The 22,921-nt window shown below is 42.6% G+C and overlaps 1 protein-coding gene across 10 annotated transcripts in view; it reads right to left on the minus strand.

The window, feature by feature from the left end:
* Window positions 1–22,921, minus strand: part of ANKHD1 (ankyrin repeat and KH domain containing 1) — a 115,445-nt gene that overhangs the window by 71,163 nt on the left and 21,361 nt on the right. For all 10 annotated transcript variants that reach the window (XM_071814838.1, XM_071814837.1, XM_071814835.1 and 7 more), the window contains exon 3: window positions 1,541–1,697. In XM_071814838.1, the coding sequence (XP_071670939.1) occupies window positions 1,541–1,697 (157 nt within the window). The remainder of the gene's footprint in view (window positions 1–1,540; window positions 1,698–22,921) is intronic.

Raw genomic sequence — 22,921 nt, forward strand, 5'->3', positions numbered from 1 at the left:
ACTATGTTAGGAAATGGCTTCTAGGAGGATTTGCTCTGTCATCTTTTCAGGGACTGAGGTGAGGCTAACCTCCCTATAAATCCCTTGGATCCTCTTTCTTGCCCTTCTTGAGAACAGCGGTGACATTTGCTTTCTTCCAGTCTTCAGGAACCTCCCTCACTCCCCATAACTTTCCAAATAAATAGACACTGGCCTTGCAGTGACATCAGCCAGCTCCTTCAGTACTCAAAAGTGCATCCTATAAGGTCCCACGAACTTGTTCACTGGACCATTTCCAACCTGTTTAAATGTCCCTTGACCTGATACCAACCAAGGGCAAGCTCTCCTTGCTCCAGACCTTCCCGCTCCTCTCAGGGTTTGGGATTCCTAAATGCAAATCTCACCAGTGAAGTCAAGGCAAAGGCAGCATTCACTACCTCCTCCTCTTCTGTGTCCCCATCACCAGGCCCCCTGCCATATTTTGAGGCAGACCCACATCTTCCCACATCTTCCTTTTGCAGCTGATACACTCATTTATCTTGTTGCATTTCATGCCATCTGACAGATTCAACTCCAGGTGGGCTTTGGCTTTCCATATCACATCCCTATATGCTTGGACATTGTCTCTATATTCACCATGGGCCACTTGGCCTGTCTCCACCCCTTGTAAGCTCCCTTTTTACATTCAAGCATGATTCCCCAGCAGATTTTCATATGTTTTGACCCCCAAGTAATTTCTTTGGCTTCATTTAGGAAATAAAACTCTATTTGTCCTATATTTGTATTTACATTTTGAACAATGACTCAAGATTACTGCCTGTACTGTAAGCATTTTGTTTTGTAAAACCTAAGTCTGAATTTCAAGAGGTTATCCATATGAAAGGAAACTTAAAGTTTTTGATGCTAGATCTGAAGTTCAACAGTTTATGTAGTGACACTATCCCAACATTTTAGGAACTATTTGCATCACTTGTCAGAGCAAAAAAATATTTCAGGACCTCTAAAGATGCTCTGAAGTTAGTGACATGGCAGAAAGCTTTTGACGATGTAGGATAAACTCTCAGTTGTCATGATGGACGTTAACTGTCACCCTCGTTAATTATCAGTTACAAAAAGTTATCTGATAATATAGTTTTGGTTTACCCCATGTTCCTGAGCAAGATCCTGGGGAAAATCGCTGCATTCTAAGTATTAGTATTCTCTTCCGACTTTTAATACAATGAACTAGATTCATTAGTTTCAAAGGATGCGGAGGCATATCTCCAACTCCTCTACAGATAGGAATTCAACCCATTTTTTAAAAGGAAATCAACTGTCTAATACATAGAAAGAGCAGCAGGTTAGAAAGTAACCTTTTTATACACTCTTCTCTTACACTTGGAAGCAAACAACCTGATAGGACAGTACTCACACCTTCAGATTCAATACCTTTGCTTCTACTAGTAGCAAAGCAGATACATTACTGAGTACTAACTACAAAACGAACTGGCTTTGAAATTCAAAATACAAACTGGCATCCTCTAGTTGGGAAACTGGGGGGCAGGGAGCAATCGATACATACTTGTCCACTTGTCCTGCGTTGTGATTGTTCTCTGCTCTCATCCGCGTCAAAGCGGCCGCAGCTTCATCCAGCGCGCAGCTGACAGAGGACGTCAGTCTCCGGAGAACCTCGGGATCTGCGAAGGCTTTACCATCGGCAGTGGACAATTTACCAATTCCTTCAGTGCACGTTCGTTCAGTCGGGTTAGTACGAAAGTCACACAAAAGAAATGCAAAGACACTATTTTAGATTTCAGCCACATGCACTATTAGTTAAAAATAATTTGCAAACATGCCAGAAAACTAGCTACTCAAAAGTAACTGTTAACATTTGCCTAAGACGTGAACATTTAATTAACTATAATATGGCAGTAAGAAAACCATTTTTCAACTGACAGCTTCATCATGTCCCAAGTTCCCAACTCACACTTTTGAAGAATTAAAAATAAGTGTCTGTGGAATAAGAAAAAGTCCAGAGGTCAAGCCCCAAAAACAGAAGGCGGGGAAACAGGTATTATTGCACAGTCTTGGTTTAATAGTTTCTGAAGGTGAGGAATTTTTCCATTTAAATTGTATACATTTAAAATGTATAGTTACTACCCTTTTCCCACCCAGCTCCAATCAAAACGAAGTCGACTTAGCTCTAATATATCTTTTCTTTTTTAAGAGTTTGAAAAAAATTAAAAAGCTATGAGCTTCAATTCTCACTAATTTAACACTCTAAAGTGCACAGCTCTAGCTACAGGCACAAACATTATGAAAGAAAATTTCAACTATTTTAAGTATACTTATAACCAATGCCTCCTCTACACTAACACTGCACAGTAGAAATACATATCCAAAGAACTTTTCTAACAGCTTCTTTGTTTAAAAAACAGGTTTTTTTGCTGCAAGACTAAAGCTGAAGGCCAACACAGAACAGCACCAGAAGCAGATACTTATCCTGCTCATTTATATGGTTGATATAAAGTTATGGTACAGCTGTGAGTTTTACTCCACATGGGTTTTACCCCATATAGTTCATCACAAACTTGAGAACAACCTATTTTACATATGCAAACAGCACTGCACAGCTGTCTCTGCAGTGTAGGCAGGGCTTATATTTGCATATGCATATGTGTAAATAGTGTAAAGAAAAGCACTGATGAACAGTATCCCCCCATCTCCACCCCTCAAATCACACGCTCCAGAAAGTAAAGGGTTACTGGTTTACAGATCAGCTACCTTCACCAGTGATGAATCAGTCACTTTTCCATTCTTTAGCTGTTAAACAGGGTCAAATTAGACATAAACCTTACACCTCAGATTTGCTATTTGGCATGCACGTATCTCTGAGTTTGATTTACACCATCTCTCCCACAACACAGCTTGCAGGTACTACAGAATCCTGAAAGCATACTTTGACATTTTCCAACACTGTCCTCAGATAATTTATTTCCCCAGTTTAGGAGCACCTAGTTTGTTTGTTGTTAATGTAACAATCAACATGTACCATATTTCTCCACCCTGAAAACAATTTAGGCCAGCATACACCGGGCATGTTCTGTTATATTATCCTACAAGCACTGTTGGTCAGTGTTGGCTTACAGTATTCAAGCTCAGTGTTGCTGGAAATGATGCAGAGTCCCTATCCTGTCACCAAGGCAAACACCTATGGTGGGGTGCAGGAGGTTACATGGCCACCTGAAACCAAGTACGGGCTCCGATGGTTGAGTTGAGCTGCCCAACACACTTGGTCAGCTCCAAGGGCACCACCGACCTGGCTCCAGCATCCTCCTCCGGCTGAATGCAGCACTGTCAGCAGGTTATGAAAAGAAGTTTATAATAAATTACCCACTCGATGATAAAATGAGAAATTACAACTAGATGTGTCCACACCACACCCATCTTTTGAGATTGCCTAGTGCACTGCAGAGCAATTAGAGCAGAGAAATGTCAGGTCACAGGCTCTTGACTCCATATACTACCAGCCACATGCCCCCTTCTACCTCCAAGCTGTTGAGGCCATAACCTTTGTAGCCACTGCTGTTAAATATAGTGAGGCTATAAATAACAAGCCTCAAACCCCACGGCTTACACCTCACATATTAACATCAACCGAATTTGTTGTTGGTTTAAAAGCGGATGTCAGCTCTGCAGTTGCGGTAGGTGGGACAGCAGCGGATAGTCTCTGTGAAACTAAACTGCAGCATCAATTTAGTACCAAACACAGAGACAAAGTGACAGTTTTTACACAGATCTGCTTCCCCAGGACTGCTCACAGAGTAGCTACACTAATGTTTACACTAGCTATTTCTGGTGGCAGTGCTGGCTTACACTAGCTTGCAGTGTACATAAAAGTACTGCCTCAGGAAAGAAAGGGAATTAAGTCTTCACAAGTCAGCAGTGAGGCTTCAGCTAAGCCCACTGCAACCAAAGCTGAACACTACAGTAAGCAAGGTGGAAAAGTACCCAAGAGAAAGCCACAGGATTTAGAAAAACGACCCCTAAGCAAAGGCTGAAAGAAGTAGCAGATTTAGCTAACAAGGAGCAGCACAACGGCAATTACCCTCCACTTAGAAGTGTCTCATGAAGGAGCTGGTAAACATTTTACTGCTGGTAAAAGAAGCGGGACTTAAAGTCCATCAAAACAAAACAAACACCTGCAGGGCACAGGGAGCTGAACACACCTTTGGTTTGTCTGTGGAGCACTTCTTTAGCCCAGCACCTTCTCCTGAAGCCACGGGCCACTGTGTTCACAAAGCCTGGGAGGCCCAAGGCTGGCAGTGCTCAAGGTCAGGCTGGACGGGCCTCCGAGCAACCTGATCTAGTGGAAGATATCCCTGTTGTTCTACTGGACGGTTTGTGAAGGTCCCTTCCAACCCAAAACCATTTGATGATACTATAGTCTCCCCTGACTGGAAATAGATGACCCAGCTGCTCCCCACCCAACACAGCAACACACAGGGTAGATCTCTAAATCAGAGAGAAAAGTACGCCAAGAAAACAGTTCTGATTGTCCGGATCTGCAAGCAGATTGGTCCTTCTGCTGGCCCACGAACCACCAGTTCTACGGTACACAGATTGGGGCTTGCATCTGAAAAGTGTATTTCCATGAATTTGCACAAGTCAACAATTCACCAGTTTAAGAGAGATGAAACGTCCAGTACAACTGCCTACTACGTGACTGGGTTTAGTGTGGAGCAGATGACCACTCGGCACACAGCATGACTGAACTTAGTGGTAGATAATGCCAGATGTTCCACAAGTTAGTGCTGTACTACTGAACTACTGAACTATTTAAATTAGCCTGAAGTTGATTAGAGAGGTATGTTAGAACAAGAAGCTCACCTTTCAAGGGAAAAGCTTGCTCATCAGACACTACACACCTATAATCAACACTCCAATTTGAAGCATGGGCTTCCTTGTTGACTTATATTCCTACCACGTTAACTACACAGGTTAGAGTTTTAGGGTAAACTGAAATGAGCTGGTAACATCTCAGTGTGATCTACCTCAGTTTAATCAGTTGAAGATACCTGTACCATCTCAGAAATACTGGAACACAACCAGGTTTGTGTCTTTAGAAAACCCCAAAGGGCAGAACTTTACACCACTGGTGGGATTTTGCCGTGAGGAATTAGAACCTACATTCTCTGAAAACCGGCTGTATATTTTCATAGTCTGAGCACAGAAGCTGAAAGCCATGAATAAATCTTAAAGAAGCAACACAAATAACCAAGGCGTAAGTTGTTTCAAGTCCACTGTAAAAGAACAGGTCAGATATTCACACTAGAGCAACCACTACCTTCCCCCTTCCATTTCAAGAAAAGGAACATTCTCACAGGAGTACCAGTTGCTTTGCCCTCCCTAACTGGAAAAAATTAATGTCAAGGATAAAGAAAATACTTAAATGTAGTTTCTAGCTAGTAGCTCATAATTATCACCACTTAAAATAATTTAAAAGGAAATTATTCTGGTATGGAACCCACAGTTAAGTTCCTCATACCATACACTAGTGTCAACATATATATGTTTTGAACATCAAAAGAGATTGTTCCAAAGGGATCAACATATCTAAGTGTAAGACGTAACATACAATAATCCTCACAAAACACTGCAGATTCAGTGGCGATTATGTTCCTTCACGGTCAGTTCCACCACACCATATGTTCTAACACACACTTGAGGCCATTCACCTGCTAGCATGCCCGATTTATGGCCTCACATTCATGACAAAGTCCATCTCAACTTCAGCTCACATGGAATCATCTGCTGGTCCCAGAAGCTTAGAGGGATCCTCCTTAAGGTCTTACATTCCTTTTCCCCAAAAATGCAGGTTTTGATAGAAATGTGGACAGCTTTAAAAGCCCAAAAGAAGAATGAAATTAGAATTGTGGCCCAGAAATGTGTTTGTCTTCAAACATATGTCAAGAACCTGCTTTAATCAGCACGGGGTACAAGTGGCACCTCAAACAAGGTGAAGATGGTTCAGGGAAGGTGAGAGGAGACTGTTTTACCTTCTTTATCAGAATCCCCATTCAGAGAATTGAGACGTTCTAGACCAGCAAAAGCAACTGCTAACAGCCTTGTGTCAACAAGCAGTAACTCTACTAGTGAAGTATTAACTCTGGCACATCACGGGTGCTACCACAAGGCAAAAAGACAGCAAGCAGGACTGAGCACACCCTGCTCTGTAAGGTCTCAGGTGCTTAACTCTAATTCTCAACACAGGTATGGCTCCCTGAACAGCACATCACAGGAATCCAGTTCAGGTATGTTAAGAGTAGAACCTAAGGGAAGTTTTCCTAAAGAAAAGAGATTTCTCAGGACCTTTTGATCTGCACGTTATGAGTTTATTTCTGGTAACACTTAGGAGCAGCGCAGCATCTGCAGAAAACTACCACGTACTATTTTCTGTAAATTCCAGTAATGGCAGAAGCAATCGCAGATGGTATCCATCGCCTACCGAACAGAAGGCTGCTGGGCTCTGCCACCATGGACCCTCCTGCTTTGTGGATGTTCACAAAAAAACTATTTTCTACTTTCCCATATAACTAACAAAAAAGTGTGCACTTTGCTCCCCTCCTATGACATCCAAATATTTTCCCAAACACTAGATTCCTATTATATCATTTTGAGAGCCACTACACCCAAGTATAGCGCTGTCAGCACACTCACCAAGATCCACACTGATCTTCCAGCAAACCCAGGAAAACACCATGTCAGCTCCAACCTGCTGCCCATGTTCAATGCCTAAGCAAGGTTTGCAAAATTTGAGTTGCCCTGAACAAGTAGCTCAAATTAGGAGGCACGCTGGGAAGCAACTGGGATTGGCAATGATAGAAGATGCCAAGAGCACCCTCACTGCCAGTTTTGTCTCCCTAGTTTTCTAGTACAGCCCAGCTGTGAAGAAAAACAAAACCAAAACCACACTCCCACACCACAAAACAAAACAAACCTGGGTCCTGCTGATTACGAGATCGCGAAGCAACGGAAAGACCGATTTGAGTCTTGCAAAAGAGATTTCAGCAAGGATGCGACACAAATCATTTCAGCCCATCTAAAGTGAGAATGAATTGTGCTGGCTCTATGTTTTCTTGTAAAAAAGAAGCTCAAAGCCAAACAAATTACAAGGAATAACCATTTTCAAGTTTCACTGTTTCTGCATCAAGATATCTAATTTACAACATCAGAATGAAGGACATAATATATTTACAATTTATTTAATATATTTTAAATATTGAAAGGTGTTTTATTGCATACTCATCACTCAGACTAAAGCCCTCAAGGAAGAAAGCACATGTTGAGTAGTGCTCTTTGTATACAGTAATTAGAAAAATACTAATAACTCATTCAGTGTAGTAATCTTGCCAAAATTCATACGCTTTTGAGAAGTTTAAGATAATGTGTTGTTAAAAAAAGGTAATTCACACTAAGTTAAAGTTACAAGGGAAGGTTTACTTGCTGTGTTAGGAAAAATAACTGTTTGAAGTCAGAGTACAGATGGAGCTATGTCATCGGGATTTGGGGTATACATTCGGCTTTAAAAACAGATTTCTTCATTAAAGCAGTTCAAGGTTCAAGTTCTCTTTATTAAGCATGCCATAATTCAATTCCTTATGATTCTGGTAAGGCTGAAGAAGTCACACAATATTTACAGAGCCTAATCACATCTAATGCAGCACCAAGGACCACGTGTGAAGAGAGACTTTCGGGATTTTAATCTGAGGATGCACAAAAAGCTGCACTGTAATCTGTTAAGATTTTGAATCTGGAATACCCATATCTTTTAAAAACACACACAAAAAAACCAAAGCATGACACAACAAAACAAACACCCACCACACCCCCAACTAATTACTCCAGACACTGTATTTTGCCTTAACTGCCTACATTTAATTGCTAACGTTATTTGTATAATGACATCAACCAGGTTCAGGAATAGCTGGTTCTCCTTTGCCTTTAAAAACCTCATATTTTGACACCAATTTCATACCACACAAGCGTCCTCCTGCCATACCTGTCCTTAATAAATACATTGGTAGCAAACACCCTGTTACCATATTTTTTTTTTACCTCATCTTTCACTTTATTCAGAAGAATAATGAACTTTGAACGGTAACACTTTCAAAGTTCTTGAATTCTCACAAATTCAAAATGCCACATACTTCTGTGTTGCAACAAATTTGCTTATCATCTCACCCTGTCATCCCAGTCCAAGAGCACTTTGATTATCGTCTGGCACATCCTCCAAAAGATACCTAAACCACTTGGCAACACCCTTTCTCATCACTCCGTAACAGATTATCACACACTACAGTGCCTTTATGTACGAGATTACCCATTAATGCTTAAATCAGCGTGCAGTTTCATAGATAATAAGAATCTTTTTAAACACCAATAATGATTTTGAAGAAGAAAATATCATGCTTAGGTCCCCCCTTCCTGATCCCGACTCTTCCCAAATCTTTCTGAACTGTGTAATACTCCAAGAGAGGAAACCTTCATCACTATTTAGCAGAAAGGGTTTTTCCCAAAAGACAGATGTGAATGCAAATCAAAGTTACGGTGACACATATTGATCATGTTTTCAAAGGCCTGCTCAATCCTCATTCAGACTAAAGTAGTTCCCCAGCCCATCTCCGTCAGGCAGCAGCAGGAAAGAAGTCCAATTATATACATGCTCTCTGCGATTGTGTCTATATATTGTCTATATGCTTAAACTGTGACTCAGCTGACCATAACTAAACTTCTTGTTAGAATTCACAACACTCTCTCAAATACAGCAGGGCTGGATTATTCGAGTGAACTAAATGGCACATATGCTGAGTTTACAGATCTAATTTTTGTGCTCCCATAGCTCCCTCTTTATTAGGGCAAAGTACAGTGCCTGACTGATTTATCTTACAATCAGCCATAACATAACCAGATTTTTCCTTTCCAACAAATACAGAGGGCTCTACAAAAGCACCTTCCAAAGTTTTTGAACCTCAACTAGTATCACCCGGTAATACTTCTGGAAAGCTAGCATCATTCTTCATTACCACACTGATTAAAAATCAAGCTGTGTCAAGGCAGTGCCGTTCCCCGGGGAGCAGGACTCAAGGTCCCTGCAGTCCCACACCTGCTGCCCTGGCTCGCTCCTCCATCTTCACAAAGCAAGGAACTCCTCTTGCACAGTGAGCTCAGCAGATGATTTATCAGCAGCAGATGATTTATCACCTTATAAAACCAAATGGAAAACCCAGAGTAGGAGAACGTCCCTTCTAATTGTATTCTGCGTTTACCAGATTTCAACACAGTGACATTCCCAGATCGAAATGGGAAGCCCGAAGTTTACTTGTTGCCAAAGAGATTCAGCTCCTTGGCTGTTTTCTGTTGGTTTTAGTAGTAAACCTATCAGCCTGTGAAAGTTCAGGGTATTACAAAGCCAATGTAATATATCAAAAATATTGGTTGTCTTCTGCCCCAAAAGCACTTTCTAAGATAAACCCCAATGAATATTTAAACACAAACACACCCCTACCCCAAAGCCATAATAGTTCAAAACAGTGCCTCAGTAAGATGTCAGCTTCTAGTTAAGACATAAAAATCTGCAGACCAGCACCGAGTTTTCTGTTGACTGCTCCTCACCTGCAAGTGCCAGATTTTGAGAGGAACTCAAAACTGTAAGTCTTCAGCAAGACGTCATGTTTGTTTCCTCACTGCAAAATGTATCACCTAGACAGGATTCTTTCATACAGAACTAGATCTGAAGTCCAAAGTTTTCCCACCACCTTCTTCAGGTTAAAAAAAAGTTCAGCACTTGCTGGAAACAGATGATGCAATAAGGTAAATGAAGCATCATTGTGACACAATTGGTGAGCAGATCACCACTGTTACGCTCAAACTAAATCTCACTCTAGAAACCTTTAAAACACTCGGCTGTTGCTGTCTCATGGGATTCCTTCAAACATACATACGGGCCAACCTGATCACCTCACGTGCAGCCAACACAAGCCATGAACCTTCACAGAATCCCAGAATGTCAGGGACTGGAAGGGACCTGGAAAGCTCATCCAGTGCAATCCCCCCATGGAGCAGAAACACCCAGCTGAGGTTCCACAGGAAGGTGTCCAGGCGGGTTTGAATGTCTGCAGAGAAGGAGACTCCACAACCTCCCTGGGCAGCCTGGGCCAGGCTCTGACACCCTCACCAGGAACAAGTTTCTTCTCAAATTTCAGTGGAACCTCTTGTGTTCCAGTTTGCACCGATTACCCCTTGTCCTATCACTGGTTGTCACCGAGAAGAGCCTGGCTCCATCCTCCTGACACTCACCCTTTATATATCTGTAAGCATTAATGAGGTCACCCCTCAGTCTCCTCTTCTCCAGCTCCAGAGCCCCAGCTCCCTCAGCCTTTCCTCACACGGGAGATGCTCCACTCCCTTCAGCATCTTGGTGGCTGCGCTGGACTCTCTCCAGCAGTTCCCTGTCCTTCTGGAGCTGAGGGGCCACAACTGGACACAATATTCCAGGTGTGGTCTCCCCAGGGCAGAGCAGAGGGGCAGGAGAACCTCTCTGACCTACTGACCACCCCCTTCTAATCCACCCCAGGTACCATTGGCCTTCCTGGCCACAAGGGCCCAGTGCTGGCTCATGGTCACCCTGCTGTCCTCAGGACCCCCAGGTCCCTTTCCCCTACACTGCTCTCTAATAGGTCATTCCCCAACTTCCTAATGCTGCCATCCTTTACCCCAGTGTATCCACAGAGGAGTAGCAGCATTTCTTAGTAAATACCAGAAACGGAACTCACTGGCTGCAATTTTTATCTCTCTTCTTCTCAACTGATTCTTGGGCATGCTAAATAAGACTCATCTAGCATGAAATTAAGAGCTACAGCTTGGGTGTTCGGTGGGTTTTTTTGAGTAATTAGCATTTTACAATACTTCATATGTCACCATCACAGTTCCTCACATATTTCCAGAGCAGCCGAGTTTTCAATTTCTACAAATCAGATTTGTGACAGCAAACTATCACACTCCAAAATGACATTTTCAGTGTTATCTGAAAAACAATGTTCATCTGCTAAGCATTTTCTGGACAAGGCAGAAATATGATTTTTTTTTTTTCCCTGGGATGTATTTCATGGTCTTAACCTTAAAATATCCCTTCCTTCACATATCCCCACTCCTGAAAACAATAGGAACTCACCTACTTGAGCAACAGCCTCAAGTGTAAGGGGATGTCTGAAAAAACCTAAAAGGTCATCATAACATACACAAGCCCTCGGAGAAAATTGCTGCTAAACCCAGCGTCTGATTTTTCACTTGTTTGACACCGCAAACTCTTAATATTATATTCACATTTACATATACTGCAATGTAGTTACCAGAAGAGGAGCCAGAAATCTCAACGAAATCTCTCTCTCTGCTTTCCAGTATGGCAAAAGTAGCAGTGAGATTTTTTTCAGAATCAATAGCTAGGAGTACTTCTCCAGCTACAATTAGTTCTTATTGTTATTTTGGTAACATTTTGATGACAAGGGTTCCTTTTTGGGATCATCTGCTTTTATATCAGTGTGCTCAGATATTTCAAAATCATAGAAACATTTTGGTTGGAAGAGACCCTCAAAATCATCGAGTCCAATTGTTAACCCAACATTGCCAAGTCCACCCCTAAACCATGTCCCTGAGAACCTCATATACCCATTTTTTAAACCCCTCCAGGGATGGTGACTCCAGCACTGCCCTGGGCAGCCTGTTCCAATCCCCCACAGCCCTTTGGGGAAGAAACTGTTCCCAGATCCAACCCCAGCCTCCTCTGGTGCAACTTGAGGCCGTTTCCTCTGCTCCTGGTGCTTGTTCCTGGGGAGCAGAGCCCGACCCCCCCTGGCTCCAAGCTCCTTTCAGGCAGTTCAGAGATCAGAAGGTCTCCCCTCAGCTCCTGTTCTCCAGCTGAACCCCCAGGTCCCTCAGCCGCTCCCATCACACTTGTGCTCCAGCCCCTCACCAGCTCCGTTCCTTTCTCTCAACTCGCTCCAGCACCTCAAGGCCTTTCTTGTGTAATCACAGAATCACAGAATGCCCTGAGCTGGAAGGGGACCAGGAAAGTTATCTGTAACTATCTCCTCATACTTTACACCTTATTTAAATTCCTGACCATGACAGACTGCTACAGCATAACTCTATTTTTTGAAAAAAAATAAATCAGTTTGAATTTTTCAAGCTTTCACTAGGCACTGCTTTTCTCCCATTGCGTGAAAACTGAGTCACCTTTTCTAAAGCTGAAATAACATGAGCTCTTGTGTGCTGATCTAATATTTGGCTGCTCCCCAGGTTTCCCCAGGTGCTCCCACCAACCCCATCCAGTCACAGGTAAAGAAGAAGGAGCTTTGTAGCAGCACAGCAAGACTCATTTGACCAGCAAAGGGTCTTTCTAGCCAGACCTGGCGAGATGAGAGAGAACTGTGCGGCCAGGAACAGAAGATTCCTGCCTGATGGCAACTGCAAATAGCCACTAGAATACCTCATCCACGTTACACACCTTCCGCTTGGCCATTCACACGGAATGTGCAAATCTTTATGTTTCCTAATCAAGTGTCTTTATAAAGAAACCCAACCTTTCTGTTTTTCAAGATTTTGTTCTAAATAAATCTGTAGCAAAAGAGCATTTGCCTACTACAAGGTGACAAGTTCCCAGATACTCCTTTACAGGAGCCAGGACCTGCAGACACATCACATTCATCCTATATGTGCATAAAGTGATGCTGATCACTCAATCAAATGTACTTTGATCCCATATATATTAAATGTAGCTAAAATGGAAGCATCATTAATTACTCCTGTGTCATAGCTGTAGATATATCTCATCATCAACAAACAGCTTTTTCACCCATCTCACTGCAGATAAGCGTCTGGAAAAGGTATCTGCCTCTTGGATTACCACATGCTTTAAAGCAGTTGCTACAATTACATGCAATAATACAGTAAAAAAACCTACCAGTTCTGTCACAGTCCTCATTTAAAAGCAATTCAGTGGTTGAATTGCTTTAAATAAAGCCAACTGAAGCTCAGGGGAGAATACGAGAGAGCTCGTAGTGCAACACAAAGCCCGAAGAATTATAATCAAGAAAGTGGCCGTATTTCCTCTAGCAGAGAAGTAAATTTTAACGCAATTATGAACAGGCATTAATGTTGAAGTTGTCTAGGTTGGTCTAGAGTATTCGCTCATTCTCTCCTTTTTCTTTGGGTTTTGGGTTATTGGAGTTTTTTGGTTTGTTCTGTTTTTTGGGGGGTTTTCAAGTATCTTTGGAAGCATTAAGCCTTGGTCCAAAATCTAGTGAGTTTAGTTTCTTCAACGAACCTAGTTTTTTTAAAAAAGTAAACTGTAGGGCAAAAGAGATTAAGCTAAACTAGATCTTTTCAATGTGTGCCAACAGAGATTCCTGCAAAGCGGTTCATTCTAACAATTTGAGTTTTGGTTTGCAAGACACATCAAATGCAAGCACAGATATTTGAACCTGGCCTTGGAGAAGGACAAAGCTGCTGTTTACTCATTATGAGTTAAGAGCAAAAGTAAAAAACAAACCACCAAAAGCCCGACCGACACCCTTAGAGACTGCTAGGCAAGAACTGCAATGGAAAAGCGTCAGACAAAGCTATTACTTGTCAAGAACTCTCTCTAACCCTGGAACAGGTGCAACCCAGTAAGTTGGTTTAGGCCTCTCAGCATCTTCGTGTCCCAGCACTGGACTCTCTCCAGTAATTACTTGTCCTTAAACTGGGGAGCCCAGAACTGGACCCAGAACTGCAGATGTGGCGTCCCCAGGGCAGAGCAGAGGGGTAAGATTTACCTCCCTCAACCTGCTGCTCACACTCTTCTTCATGCACCCCAGGTACCGTTGGCCTCTTGGCCACAAGGGCACATTGCTGACTCATGGTCAACCTGTTGTCAACCAGAACGCCCAGGTCCTTTCCTGCAGAGCTGCTTTCCAGCAGGTCCACCCCCAACCTGTGCTGGTGCCGGGGGTTATCCCTCCCCAGGTGCAGGACCCTACACTTGCCCTTGTTAAACTTCATCAGGTTCTTCTCTGCTCAGTCCTCCAGCCTGTCCAGGTCTCGCTGGATGGCAGCACAACCTCTGGTGTCTCAGCCCTTCCTTCCAGTTTGGTGTCATCAGCAAACTTGCTGAGGGTGCAACTCAGTCTCCTCATCCAGGTCATTGATGAACAGGTTGAACAGGACTGGATCCACTACTGACCTCTGGGGAACCCCATTAACTACCGGCCTCCAACCAGACTCTGCACCATTGATCACAACCCTCTGAGCTCTGCCATCCAGCCAGTTCATGACCCATCTCACCATGCATTCATCCAGCCCGCACTTCCTGAGCTTGTCTATGAGGAGGTTGTGAGGGACGGTGTCAAAAGCCTTGCGGAAGTCAAGGTAGACAATGTCCGCTGCTCTTCCCTCATCTACCCAGCCAGTCGTACCATCACAGAAGGTTGTCAGGTTGGTCAAACATGATTTCCCTTTGGTGCACCCATGCTGACTTCTGATAATCTTCTCTTCCTCCACATGCTTGGAGATGACATTCAGAATGAGCTGCTCCATCACCTTTGCAGGGATGGAGGTGATGCTGATCGGCCTGTAGTTTCCTGGGTCATCCTTCTTGCCCTTTTGGAAGACTGGAGTGACGTTGGCTTTTTCCAGTCCTCAGGCACCTCTCCTGTTCTCCAAGACCTTTCAAAGATGATGGAGAATGGCTTAGCAACAACATTTGTCAACTCTCTCAGCACTCCTGGGTGCGTCCCATTGGGGCCCACGAATTTATGCATGTCCAGTTTGTCTAAATCATCTCTAATCTGATCTTCTTCGACCAAGGGAAAGTCTTGCTTTTGTCCGATTCTCTCTTCTATCTCTAGGGCCTGGGATACCTGAGGAACAGTTTTAGCAGTAAGATGGAAGCAAAGAAGGCATTCGGTAACTCTGCCTTCTTTGTATTATCTGTCACCAGGACACGCTCCTTGTTCAGCAGCAGACCTACCTTTTCCCTAACCTTCCTTTTGCTGCTGATGTACTTCAGGTCCTTCTTGTCCTTGACACCCTGGCCAGATTTACTTCCAGGTGGATCTTGGCCTTCCTCACCGCATCCCTGCATACTCTAACAGCCTCCTTATATTCCTCCTAGGTGGTCTTTCTCTTTTTCTTAATGCACATTACATAAACATTCTTCCTCCACCTGAGTTTTGACTGGAGCTCCTTACTCATCCACACTGGCCTCTTACCCCCTTTACTTGAATTCCTCCTCATAGGGATCCATCAGTCTTGCTCTGGACGTGAATTAGTTTTGATGCTTCTCTAGGATTAAATGGGAGGTACTTTATATTGCAGTTAAATAGGAGCTTATTACTTCGTTTTTGAATTACCAAGTCAGGGATTTCTTTAGGGTTTTTTTCACCCTTACCATAAATAAAAACCAGCAATACACAGCCAGAAACATTTTCCATGGCAGCAAAATCGCAGTAAAGTACTTGGTTGCCTGACGCCTTTTCCATCGCCAGCCTTCTCTTCCCTCCCTCACCACCTCCTCCTGCAACATCTTTTCTAGGGCCGCAGCATCAGCAACTATTTGAGTACATTTATGCACTTAAAAAAAAATGCTCTTCTGGTTATATCAGGTTCACCAGTGTTACTGTGATTAGCTAAGGGAAAACTTCAGCCACAAGCTGAATTGTTTGCCTGGCTTTGTTTAGCTTTTAAAGCGACGCAGGCTCAACCAGCAGACTCAGCACATCTCCCCTAGAGCTGAGCAGTCACCTGCTCGGCAAACGAGGCGTGAGAGCACACACACACACATACCAGCACATCAACCGGACTGGAACGACAGCGGACAGCGCTAAAGCAACATGCAGCAACTGGTGTCATTTACGGAGCCTCCCAGCAAGAATCAAAGGAGCCAGGCTCCAAATTCAGAGTCTGGACATCAGCTCTGACACTCCTGTATTTCAAGGAAGCATCCAGGCTAGAGATCGAGAGAAAAAGAAACAGATTGCTTCTGGTTGCTTAGACAAAGTAGTATTAAAACTCTAAGTCACTCCTGGGGAATTTATTGTATTTAAATTGAGATTGTAGTGCTTACAATATTTAGCCACACAACTGTAAAGGCCACGACTTTGTAAATGAACCAGAAGCAGAAATTGTGAGCTTTGTAAGGAAAGCTTCAAAATAAATCACTTCACGACATCAAATATGCAAAAATTTACAAGATTTATTTCCTTATTTTACAGAAAAATACTGAGGCTAACAGTAGGCAATTACTCTTTAATTCCTGGTTCTTCCTTTCATGTCTTACAGATAAAAACTAGTATTTCCTCATTTCAAGTCTGACAATTCCTGCACACCTTCCTGTGGAACCTCAGCTGGGTGTTCCTGCTCCGGCGGGGGGATTGCACTGGATGAGCTTTCCAGGTCCCTTCCAACCCCTGACATTCTGGGATTCTGTGAAGTGCTTGTCTCCAGGAATGTGACAGATGCACCTCAAAGAGCTGAGCCTGCTGCTGAAACGTGGGAATGAGGAACATGGAACATGGAAATGGTGCCATCCATTGTGGGAGGGTAAAGAGCAAAGAAAAACCTCACACATCCCTGAGAAATGGCAAGAGAAAGAAAAAAACAACTATTCATGCTGAAGACGATGCACAAAGTTCCTCGTCTTGACTTTTAGCATTCTGAGCGAAATATTTAAAGTCCTATCTACTGTAGGGGTTCTGACCTTTGAAGATAAGTTACTTCACAGACACTTTCTCCTATTGGGTGGCAGAAGGAGAAAAGAGCAGAATTACTTTCTGCTTTTTGAGTAACCTGAGAATCATGGAGGAGAAGCATCATACTCCTGTGGAGACTAACACCAGGATGTGACCCCCGTGCACAACAGGGATGCAGGAAGAAAACTGAAATAACCTTTGAGTGCTATTTATAGGCAAACAGCACGCTTGAACTCTTTTCTCCAAATTTCTAGCATTCAGGGGGAAACTCAGTCCAAATGGGCTGCAGTTGCCTTCCTGAATCACGAAATGGGGAAAAAAAATTGCAAATACTTCTGCATTTTCAAGTGAAGAACTGAGAGCAGAGTTTGAGGGCCAGTAATGGCACCAACTTAATACAAAAGCACATGGACTTTTAGACCCAAGTTTATGCCAATGAAGTATGGCAAAACAAGTCAAAAATACTGAAGTATTTTCAGAGGCTGACCAAGCGTGCCACTGCTTCAAAACAGAAATCACTACTGTAATGGTATATAGCATGGACTAGTGTGTATCCATGTTTCCAACTGAACATTTGAGAAACTAGTCATAAAATCTCTGCTCTGCCGAAGATCCACAGCCTTTCAGTGTACTGTCATTACATACATGCTGTGTATCCTGAAAATGAGATCTCTGGGAATGCCAGAGTAGATTGCAGAGTACAAAACAATGAAAAATCAGGATGCTACAGTCTTTGGAAGGAAGATGATTTTATTTTACCACAACACAACTTGAATAAAGAGCACACCCATCTACTGTTACACATTAGAGAAAACACCCCTCTATCAGAACAGTCCGGGGGATTCTTACCGTCACATCTTTTTATTTTTGGGGGCATCCTCCTAAAGTTCAAAAACAAAAAGGGAAGAGGATGCACGTGTGACAAGAGATGCTCTTTCACCTCGGTCCACGCCTCTGAAGCTCTGCTTTTTCAGACAGAGTTTTAGCCCCTCGGAGGTCACAAAATCCAACACGTAGCACCACAGAGCACAAGCTGTACTGGGCTTCCTCGGCACACAATGCAGAGAGAAATTAAGTACTAATCCAACAGCTTCTGGATAGAGTCGCTTCAAATAACGACTATGGAAAAGTGAATCCAGTTAAGATGTTACTAAAAAACGTCTTTGCTCTTACCTGCATGAAGTTGTTCCACCTCTTATTCTGTCTCTACAGGCTTGGAAGATCAGCCACTGGGTGTGCTCATGATTAGAGAAGGCTAACAACCAAAAAGCACGGCCACACTGCAAGCTGCTCCACTTTACATTATTAGATCTTCCTACATACTCCTCCTCCTCTGGAGACTTCCAAACATGCTGCTTGCTTGGTTTTGGCAATACAAGGCAAAGTGAACTTTGGTTGGTTATTGGCCAGGTTGCTTAGAATATTCTTGCTCACTGTGGCCTTCCTCTGTTACTCGAAAGCTACATAATTCTTTGAAAGCAAAGACAGAATTGTAGCCTTTATAACAATTTAGATTTAAGAAGTTTTTCTGAAGGACATATCCAAACAGGAGTGTCAGTAAATATAGATATATAGATATAGAGAGAGACGTATACATTTATGCACACAGGAATAATCAGCTGCACAAATACAGAATTTGTTCAGGCAGCAGTTCTTCAGAAAAGTATTGGTAGATTTGAAGTCAAATTCAACTTGAAAACCAACATTTCTGCTGCAAAAGGCAGACAACAAACTGAGATGTATAAACAAAAGCACAGCTTGCAGGACAGATGAAATAACACTCCTACTCTTTGTGCATCAATAGAGCTCAACTTGAGTAATATGCTTAATCTGGGGTAAGAAGCTACAAAGTACAGAGGTCACAGAGAGGCTCCAGAGGAGAACAAGAGTAGATTGAAGTCTAAACATAAGTTAAGAGCAGAGAAAGATTTGATGTTATTTAACCGAAACAAAAAAAGAACTGAGAAAGGTAACAGTAGAATCATAGAATCATCAAATGTCCAGAGCTGGAAGGGACCCACGAGGATCATGGAGTCCAACTCCTGTCCCTGCACAGGACAGTCCACAGGTCACCCCGTGTGTCTGAGGACGTTGTCCAGTCTCTTCTTGAACACTGTCAGGTTGGGCCGTGACACCTCCCTGGGAGCCTGTTCAGTGTCCAGCACCTCTGGGTGAAGAACCTTTTCCTCATGTCCCACTGACCCTCCCTGGCACATCTTCTGCCATTCCCTGGGTTCTGTCCCTGTCACAGAGACAAGAGCTCAGCCCTGCCCCTCCTGCTCCCCTGCTGAGGAACCTGCAGCCCCATGAGCTCTGCCCTCAGTCTCCTCTGCTCCAGCTGAACAAACCCAGGGACTTCAGCTGCTCCTCATATGGCTTCCCCTCCAAACCTTTACCAGCCTCATAGCCCTAAACAGTCTGCAAGCTGGTTCTGGGGATGGCTGCAATGAGAAAGGGAACAATGGACTGATGAATAAAACAAGCAGCCAAAGTAATTTCACTTGAAAAAACACCAACTGCTTTACTGTGACAACTCTCTTCCTTGGTGAAGCTCTTCCAAAGCAGCTTGGTGCCCCTTTGGCCCCCAAGTTTCGCATTTCAGCACAGAACACTGAGGACTGATCCTGTTCTCATGCTGCGGTGGCTCAGTGTGCGGAGCTCCCGGCATCGCAGACACTGTCTAACCAGTTCTCAAAGCCACCCGTCTGGAACGGCACGAGCACAGCTGGATCTGCCTGGGGAGAAGGGAGAGGAGAGAAAACTACATCTACTGAGCTTTCAGGCCTAGTTTTGAAAGGGTTCTAAGAAGCTGCAGAGAATTTGAGAAAAAGGTGACGGCTAAATGATAAGTTAGTAATTGCTGGTTTAGAGATAATGCTTTCTTACACAGGGGAAAATTAATTACCGAACTGCACTGTGCCTTTTGTTCCCACAGCAAGTATTTTCTTGATGGATGTGAGGATAAATTTATGTAATACAATCATTTATTTTTAAAAAAGTTTCCTAGTATATGTTGAATCCTCAAGTATTTTAATACATCGAACTCACAAAGAATATGAACTCCATTTTGTGCAAAATTATTTCAAACAAGCTGTAGTACATTAAGATATTTAAGTTCTTTCAAACATAAGTTCTTTCAAATTTCTTAGCTTTCCAAGTAACATTTAAAAAGGCAGAAAATAAATTACAACAGGCAATGAAGGTGCCCCATTGCAAAAAAAAGCTACTTGCTTCCATAAGTAGAATCAAAGATGAGTGGCAGTATATTTTACATAATTCTATTTAATGTGGTGAAAACTAGCTTGAATTTCCAGAAATAAGCAAAATTTGATCATTTACACTATGCATATATTATATTATATTATCATTTCTTTTCCTAGAAACGTGTTTATTGTAATTACTTCTTAAGTATACAATAGTAATATTTTATCAAAAGTAAGCTATTAACTGAGAAAGGCAACAGATTTACCTGTTACACCATATAAAGTATTCATGACTCAGTATAATCTGTTGTTTCTGACACTCAAGACCAAACAAACCCTAACAGCACCATAGAACTGGTAAAAGAACAATGTGTTGCAGGTCTGCCAACAAGAGCTCAGTTAATTCCTCTCATGTGTGCAGCGATGCTCAGCACGCCATGCAAACCAGACGCTTTCAACAGCCCTTACATAAACAGGTAGCAAGAGCCCTGCTCCCAGTATAATTACGTTAACTCTCCCAGTTAATACCTCCAGTCAGACCCCGAAATGGGTGGACACGTTCAGATTACCAACCTGACCTACCAGCCTGTCCAGTGTGGAGCTCAGTGGCTGGCACTGGGTACCGCCACCACTCTTTGCCATTAAGTTACAGAACATCCAAAAAGGGAACTCTGAGCGAGGAGATTCAGGTCTGATTATCAAGTATTCACCTGATGTTCAAACACTGCTCTGATCACTTCTAAACTCTGCTTTTATCATGTGCTAAGGAAACTACATGACTGACAAATGCAGAAAACAAAAAAATGCAAGCTTAAAACTCAAGTCTGTGTAACTGAGTTTTTTAAATGAACTACTAATAGACTCTCCTTGCAGGAGACACAAGCAAGAGGCACAGGCTACCCTACCTCCTCACTCCGCCGATGTGCTTAGGGAAGAAGAGTTACCTTTGGATCAGCTTGAACTTCCAAGTATAGTAGCTGCTTCATTTCACAGAATCACACAAAACACAGAATGTCAGGGATCGGAAGGGACCTGGAAAGCTCATCCAGTGCAATCCCCCCACCGGAGCAGGAACACCCAGCTGAGGTTACATGGGAATTTCACAAGGTTAACATCTATGCTCTCCTCTTACACAAGCATCACAAAGCAAGCATCATACCAGTAGCCATCTGTTTAGATAAAGCATGCACAAGAATGAAAGAAAAGAACACAGAAAAAATACTGTACCACACTCAAATAAGAGACATTCTGTGGTAAGACACTGGAGTCAACAGCAGTATTTACCAGACACTAGTTTTGGGTGACCTGTGCCTTGAGCTAGTGTTCTATTATTTTTCCTGTAACTGATTAACATCACAGACCCACATAACCAGCTTTCCTGCAGCATTACCATGCAAGATCTCGATTTACCAACCCTAGCACAAATCTCAAGACAACCAAAAGAAAAACTTCCTTCAAGGTACTGTCACCAACCAAGAGCCCTTGTCCCCAACCTGGCTCCCAGCCCCCAGGACAGCGCAAAGCAGCACAAGCTCCTGCACCCACTGCAAAGCCTTTGATGGATGTGGTAAAAAACCAACAAAAAACCAAACCAAACCCACAGAATAGGCTCTCCCCTTGGTACAGGTGAAATTCCATCTCTATTCAGGCGTTATGTCACACTGTCAATTAAGCACCACGGCTTTTCTCCTGTTGAAACCCTCCCTGCTTTCCTTCTTTGGCTGAGGCGACTCCAAGCACCAACATAACAAGAAGTCCTGAAAACAATCCCGAATGGAAAATTGATTTTATCCAGGAATATCCTCAGATTGGAACAGGAGAGCAAAGGGGATTTGATCTTGCAGAAGAATTCAACTCGCGTGAAAAATAAAAGATGGCAGAAGTCAAATAGTTTGGACTTTGAAAAAAAATTGTGTTAAAAGGAGAATTGCACAAGTTGCTTACAGTATGGTCATAAAGCACTGGTTGATTAACAGTGACCTCTGAGTTCTATACATAGACAGATATATATAGATATATATAAATATGCAGACAAGAGCTTGAGGAGTACCCTGGCCAATTTTAATACTTTACAAATTAAAACTTGTAACGTTTTTCTTATCTCTTCCCACTCCCCGTCCCTGCAGAAGAAAAGTTAAAATCTCAGAACTATCTGATTTGCCAAAGTATTCCAAAAGCACTACAGTTCAAATCTGGTAAGATAACTTAGCTGTCTGATACCTAAAAGCATCAATTTAAGTGTTATGACAATGGAACTGTTCTTCACAGCAAAATCCAACTGAAAGAAAGCCAAAAAATATGAAGCTGGTACATTTAATGCACTTTCAAAGAATGGAAGTTAATTTGAATAAGAGCAGGATTAGACTTGATCTGTTCTCATCTAAAGGCCTACTAGATTAGAAAAAATATATCGAAATCATGCAAAACCTCAGAGAAACAGAATATTAATAACTCAAGTACATGCACAAAATTCAGACAGTTTATCCAACTTACTCAAAAGCACAACACGTGTATGTTTCACATACCATATATTTCTTCCCACTCTGAATCTTTAGATGGTGAAGAAAGAAAATGAGCAAGTCACTGTAATGTGCCAATATCTCGAAAGGCAAAAGTTTTCCAGTTATCAACACAGTGGCAATTTTAGTAGTAGTACAGCTTTGATCTCTAGAGAAACACCCAAAAAGAAGCCTGTTTGGACTTCTGAATGAAAACTCTTTCTCTCGTTTGATCTGTATGCTGCATCCATATAACACCAAGTATTTCAGATCAGGTCAAATTAGAGTGAAAAGCCTTTCTTGGTATAAAAAAAAAATAATCAGTCAAAATAGCTGGACTAAGGTAAGGCTTCTGCCACATCGATGGCAGCTAAACACACTTCAAATTTGATATTGCAGCATTTTTACAATGAAGTTCCATCTCGGCTCAAATTCCAGCAATCCTCTCTCAGACTCCCCCTCGTACTTATCTTCT

This window comes from Patagioenas fasciata, chromosome 14 (genome assembly GCF_037038585.1).
Source record: "Patagioenas fasciata isolate bPatFas1 chromosome 14, bPatFas1.hap1, whole genome shotgun sequence".
Taxonomy (NCBI): Eukaryota; Metazoa; Chordata; class Aves; order Columbiformes; family Columbidae; genus Patagioenas; species Patagioenas fasciata.